Here is a 6,303-nt window from a genome sequence, read left to right on the forward strand (position 1 = left end):
CTTCTTTTTGAGTCATAAGCTGGATAACCAATAGTGATTAAATGAAGAAAATAATAACAATAAGGAGTGCTTTTAAAATGCGTTCCAATTTAGGATTTCTTAACATAGTTTGCCTCATGGGGATGTTGTTAATCACTATCACTGATACAGAAAGCTAGTATATGCTAAAGCTACTCTATAGCTACATGTTATTTATGTCTTTGATCATGGGAAAAAAGAAAGAACCCTTTACTGAAACATGTTCCATGTGATCTGTTAATATAATATTCTTTCAATCCATCTTCAAGCTCCCATCTCAGAATAAACTGCTAAAGCATCAAATATAAATGTATTACTAAAAAGCTGCTATATTTCATGTATTGCCCGCAGTATGATACTGTTTCTTGCCCTGTGAATAATATGGAAGAGCCTGAGCCTTCAAACTCATTATTCTCCTTTTAGAATTACCACAGTCCTCAAAACTTCTCACGCCTACAGTACCTCTCTCTTCTTGGTTGAGACAATGAGTTCAAGGAAGGATTGATCTTCAGCCCAGGAGTCAATCTCTGTGAGATCATACAGCACAGTGGTCAAGGGGCCAAAGGACCAGAGATTATGCTTTCGCCTTTGCATGAGGTATTGAAACATCTGAGGAGAAAAGAAGGGAATCAAGGATTATAGAAGCCTTCCAGTAAATATTTGTTCTCATTGCAAATACACTGAAATTGTTAAAATTCTGCATTACAAAATATTTTCCTTTAACTTAGCTGTGGTTCTCACATCTCTCTTCCATCAGCTTAAGAATGGGAAGAGCTTTTTTCCTGATCCATCTGATTATTAGTTTGTGCTTCAAGTAAAGTATAAAGCTGCCTGCATTACAGCTGTGTAGCACAGATATTCTCCCAGACATACCAAAAGTAAGCACAGCAGTGTCTGACAGGCCTAAGAGTCCCATTTTGCTTTTGCAGCCACACACAGAGATTCCACTAAAACAAGAGGGACTGCTTGAAGTTATGTCAGATCTGAAACTGAGGAGAAAATGTTGTGTTTGTATGCTTTGGAAGCAAAGATGTAGTCATCCTTAACACTAGTCACACTGATGAACTTGTTTGAAGTAGTCATGTCTCCATATAAAAGATTTTATGTGGATATGTTGATTAGGGAAAAAAAATCCTTTTATATTTTTCTACAGATCATCAGAAAAGAGATATATGAAAAAGGAAATCATATTGTCCTTTGTGAATCTACAGAAGAAACACTAACCACCTCTGTCTTTTTATTAAAGCAAAGGATGAGGATTTATATTGAGATCTTGCATAAAAACAAATGTCTGCAGATATCTGGAGAACTCCTCCGTGTATCATGTTTATGGAAAACGAAATAGATAATAGAAACAACTTCAGTCAGACTTTTAAAAAAGGCTTTGGGTGGATCTTTCTGCTAATAAACTGGTTAACTGAAAAGCTTCAAAAATTGGATCAAAAGAGCTATCCTTTAAGCACGAGTTTTTCTCACTAAGATAAAGAAATTTCTTAAACAGGCTTTTGGGTCTTATACGAGACTTCAACCCACTAAGAGTGTGTACAAACTCCCTTGTTCAGGGTGATGTTATTTCAAGTTCTCTGCTTCTGAATAAAGTCTTTAATATGGAGGCAACAGTGTCACAAATAAACTTACCACAGTGTTCCCCTCAACTCCAGCCAGTTTGAATGGAGTAAGCCCCTCATTGTTAGGAATTAATTCAAGTGGTCTTGGTCCCTCTTTGGTCTGGTCGTAGGAAAGTATCAGGCTGTACATGCGGCAGGCAAATGTCTTATTAGGCTGGAGAACTAAGATGTGGAGGATGGTGTTACCTGTTAAATAATCAGAATGGGTAAATACATAGGTTACTCTGAAAATAATGCCTTCTACTTATTTCCACGAAAACTACCACAAGTGCAAAGAGTAAAATAACTCTAAAAGAGCAAATTATCATCTGCAGAATGCCATTCTTCAATACAGACACCACCATTAGCTGTGCATTTTCACCAGCAGTGAAGAAAAGCCTGTATGCCATGCTCATAAAAATCTGCATCACAAGAGGTAACCCACTATTGCTGCTGCCACACCTATAAAACACCACCCACAACCTCACTGTGCTCACATCCACTGTTTAGTCTCCACTGTTTGGTTTAACAAGCATCAGTGAATGTCAATGGGTGCCGTCTTTTTCTTCATGGAGGAATTCAATGGCGCACCTTTCCTTCATGTGAACTTCCATGTCAGAAACCTTTTTGTCAGACTGCTCTTCTCCTGCCATCTGTCACACAGCGACAAAATATAATGGAATATTGGTAGGAAGGTTGAACTTTTCCTGCCATACCATCAACATCTGCTCCTGGTTTCATGGCTCAACATCACGAAGTTAGAGGCATTACTTTTGGAGCAGTCCTTGCATGTTGAATAACAACTCTGTAGAAAGACTGGCAATTGCCTGATGGCATTAATAATGGCTTTCATTTTCCTCATATCCTTCATTTCAACTGTGTTTTTAGTGAGGAAAAAATACTTAAGTACACAGATCATGGAATCATACAATGGCTTGGTTTGGAAGGGACTTCTAGAATCATAGATCTCCAACCCCCTGCCATGGGCAGAGTTGCTACCTACCAGATCAGGTTATCCAGGACCTCATGTAACCTGGGCTTGAATACCTCTCTGGGCAGCTTGAACCACTCCCTCACCACCCTCTCAGTGAAAAACTTTTCACTAACTAACATCTAACCTAAATCTCCCCTGCTCTAGTTCAAAATCATTCACCTTGTCCTATCACTAACTACTGCTGTAAAAAAGTTGATTTCCTTCCTGTTTATAATATCATTTTAAATACAGGAAGACTGCAACAATGTCTCCCCGGTGCATTCTTTTCTCCACACTGAACAAGCTGATGGAGTCTGGTTTAAAATGTTCAATGTATGCAATTCACTAGGCACGTACCCAGGTAATCCTGAGCTCTAATGTCAGCTCCATTTTCAATGAGCAACTGTACAATCTCCTCATTTCCCACACAGGCAGCAAATGACAAAACATGTTCTCCTGCAAAGAAGGGGATGGAGGAAACAATATTAAGTCCCTAGAATGTGAGTGAGGCTGAAGTATGGTGAGGGGAAATGATCCATGTCACAAAGCTATAAAAGGAACCTGTAAAAGTAACCTATGAGATTTCTGGCCCACTACTCATCATACTCAGAAAGGACCAAAAGACTGTAGAAATTAACATTATATTTTTTATGCAATATATAATGTTTGTATACATGCAAATATGTAAAATGTTTTCAAATAATATATTTTTATTAATGTAGTATTTACAAACTCAGATGAAGCTTTACTGTGAGACAGAAGTGTGCGAATGATGACCCTCGAAGACAGAAGCCTTTGCTTATACAGTTTAAACAGGAACTGAAACATGCCTCCCTCATCACTCTTTTGGCTGCTTCTCATAGCAACAAGGAGAGAAGAAAAGAGAAGGATGTACCAAAATAGAGAAGGTTCTGGGAGCTGCGCCTGAAGAAGTGCCCAGTGGCCTGTGCTGTGCAGATATTTGCCCCTCTCTTGAGCAAAGCCTTCACCAAAGTGATATTCTGGTTCACTGCTGCAATGTGGAGAGCTGTCTGCCCTGTAAAACACAGATACAAAACCTTGTCCTCTAAGAAGTTAACTTCAGGCTGATCAGCAGCCTGCAGTTCACACTCAACACATGTTAAATACCAGTTTTGGGAAATTGTATCCATAGGACTAATACGGATTAGCTTTCAGGTTATTGCTGTGGACTAGAGACTAGTGGTCTTGTGAATTCATGAAAAAAGATTTTACAGTCTGCTAACTAAACCAGCAGGATGCACTTTCTGCACGTTGGGGTTTTTGTTCGTTTGGAGAGATTTTGCAGGTAGGGTTATTTTGGGTTATTTTGCAGGTAGGAATCAGTCTGGAAGCACTTAATGGGACATGAAATTGCATCATAACCAAGTTCCCAAACTTTCTCTAATCCTTCAAACTAGATATTAGAAGTTTTAAAACCCCCTAATTACTATTTTAGTGATTTCAATACACTCTGAGATAGTTCTGGACAGTGAAACAGAATCACATAAGAAACTCTAGGTTTTTTAAAAATTGCTCTGACTCAAAACTCAGTAACAGCAATTAAGATTGTTTTTAATCCCTATTATTTGCCAGCAAAAGAATCAGTTTTTGTCTTTTCAAAGAAGATCAGGCAGGGAACTCTTCTGTCACACAATCTGGTTTGTCTATGGCAGAAAGCAAAGCTGTACACATCGTTGCCATCCCGCTGTAGTGAACAGACCCACCAGTACTTTGCGAGTTACGCATTTGAGTACTTGCACAAGCTGGTTTTAATATAAAGCCACCTTCCACAAAGGGTCAGGAGCTATTTGTATATTGCTTTTGCAGTGTAACAAAATTTAGTAATTTACTAACATATTGAACCAGGAACAGTATATTCCAGTTTCCTGAATAGAAACAATTACAACCTCCTCTCTCCCCTTACAGAGAAACCTCTCCATCTCCATTCTTTGAGATGTTACCTTCATAGAGTTCTGATGTCATCCTTTCATTGACAAGCTCCGGAGCTGCTTCCATCAGAGCCAGTGCAGCCTCCACGTTATCATACAAGGCAGCTACATGGAGGGCAGTCTCCCCTACTGCACCTAGAAACAGTAAAGTAAGCACGTGAGTCATCTAGACATTCAGCAGTACAGAATAAAAGCAGACATAGATTTATTGGGGTGGAGGGTTATGGGTATTCCCAATCTTCCTTTGAGTGTTGCCAGGTGCCACTTTGTCAAACAATGTGGTGACAGTCACTCCACCAAAACCCAAATGCTGAACAGAAACTTCAGGTGTTTGTGAGTGCCATGAACTGAAATGAGTACATAGCCCTTCCACTGCCCACCTGCCTCTGTAAAACACATCCTTCAGTCCCTCTGTAAAAATAGCCTCTTCAAGTTGTAAAACTCCAATCATTACCAACTGTTTATGACTTGAGTTAGAGAACTCATTTTATTGCAAAGCTGCTGACATAGATTTAAGTCATTTGATTCTGCCAGTGAGAACGTTGCAGTAAACTAGCTTACATACTACTATGCTCATTGTTTCAGGTTCTTGTTTTTCCCCAAAAAACAATTCAGAGAAAATAATGAGTTACCTCTCTGATAAATATCACATGTTTCATCAGTGAGAAGTTTCATAATGACTGGGATGTTGTTCTCCTTGGCAGCCTGAAGGAGTGGGGACTCACAGATCCTGCAGTGAAGTAAAAGTGGCTTCTAAGGAAGGCAGACAAATATATGGCACCTCTTTCCAGAATATTTATTGAGACAATATGAATGATCAGTTTTTTCCTTAAAGACTAGTAATGCATATTTATCAGCTGAGGTGTTTTTGAAGGAAAGGAAGGAGAGGGGAGGGGAGTGAAGGAAAGGGGAGGGGAGACGTTTATGCATATGTGTGTGGTTTATATATGGTCTATATTTTGAGGCTCAGAAGGCAGAAAATGCTGAATCAATGAGTCATGTGATATCCTTCCTGCAGTAAGCTAGTTATCTCAGGAGCTGGGAGGGGGAGGGAGAGGGAGAAGTGTTTTTTTTATATACAATTAAAAACATTTTTTAAAAATGCTGCATTCAAATGGATGGAAAAGATATAAACAAGAATTCACTGTTATGTCTTAACAAGGCTTCATATGGTGTAGCTTAACTATGCTATTTTTATCTCCGATGCTGAGAAAATTGAGGAAACTAATGAGAGCTGAAATATATTCCAGTTCTAGGAAAGAGCATGCCATCAGGCAAGTTTCAGACTCACTTATATTTGGAGAATACCCATGGTTCTTCCACCAGACTCTAGGTTATTTTAGTAGACCCTTTGGATTTGATTAAGAATTTGCAAGCACAGTCACCACACTTCACCCCAGAAAGGCCTGCTGACACGAACAGCAGATTGAGAGAGGTGATCCTTCTTCTCTATTCCACACTGGTGAGGCAATATCTGGAGTCCTGTGCCCAGTTTTGGTCTCCTCATTAAGGAAAACATTCTAGAGTGAGTTCAGAAAAGGATAATGAAGATGATTAAGGGACTGAAGCATCTTTCATACGAGGAAAGACTCAGAGAGCTGGAACTGTTTAGAGCAGAGGAGGCTCAAGAGAAATATCATCAAAATATGCAAATATCTCAATGCAGAGTACAAAGAGGATGGAGCCAGGCTGTTTTCAGTGGTATCAGTGACAGGACAAGAGACAATGGGCACAAACTGAAACACAGAAGGCTTTG

The 6,303-nt window shown here is 39.3% G+C and overlaps 1 protein-coding gene across 3 annotated transcripts; it reads right to left on the minus strand.

Moving 5' to 3' along the window:
- Positions 1-215: 215 nt before the first annotated feature.
- On the minus strand, positions 216-5,403 carry LOC122171763 (transient receptor potential cation channel subfamily V member 6-like). 3 transcript variants are annotated; one of them, XM_042839529.1, is made up of 6 exons: positions 5,180-5,403; positions 4,560-4,682; positions 3,494-3,634; positions 2,956-3,054; positions 1,657-1,832; positions 216-627 (listed from the first exon to the last, which is right to left on the minus strand). In XM_042839529.1, exons 1-6 carry the CDS (start codon positions 5,220-5,222, stop codon positions 472-474), a joined length of 738 nt encoding a protein of 245 aa, XP_042695463.1. In that variant the 5' UTR covers positions 5,223-5,403; the 3' UTR covers positions 216-471. The 3 variants fall into 3 exon arrangements, with proteins under 3 accessions (XP_042695463.1, XP_042695464.1, XP_042695465.1); XM_042839530.1 differs by lacking the exon at positions 5,180-5,403 and adding an exon at positions 4,928-5,052; XM_042839531.1 differs by lacking the exon at positions 2,956-3,054.
- Positions 5,404-6,303: the final 900 nt, after the last annotated feature.

Source organism: Centrocercus urophasianus, unplaced genomic scaffold, assembly GCF_019232065.1.
Source record: "Centrocercus urophasianus isolate 14NV4802_14NV808 unplaced genomic scaffold, USGS_Curo_1.0 seq_956, whole genome shotgun sequence".
NCBI classification, from domain to species: domain Eukaryota; kingdom Metazoa; phylum Chordata; class Aves; order Galliformes; family Phasianidae; genus Centrocercus; species Centrocercus urophasianus.

Bases quoted from the DNA above. Each gene is read 5' to 3' on its own strand.
- LOC122171763 (XM_042839529.1), bottom strand. From the start codon at position 5,222: ATGAAACTTCTCACTGATGAAACATGTGATATTTATCAGAGAG. The intron at 4,683-5,179 runs GTAACTCATTAT...TACTGTTTCTAG, and splicing joins ATGTGATATTTATCAGAGAG to GTGCAGTAGGGGAGACTGCC. The intron at 1,833-2,955 runs GTACGTGCCTAG...ATTATTTAACAG, and splicing joins TAGAGCTCAGGATTACCTGG to GTAACACCATCCTCCACATC.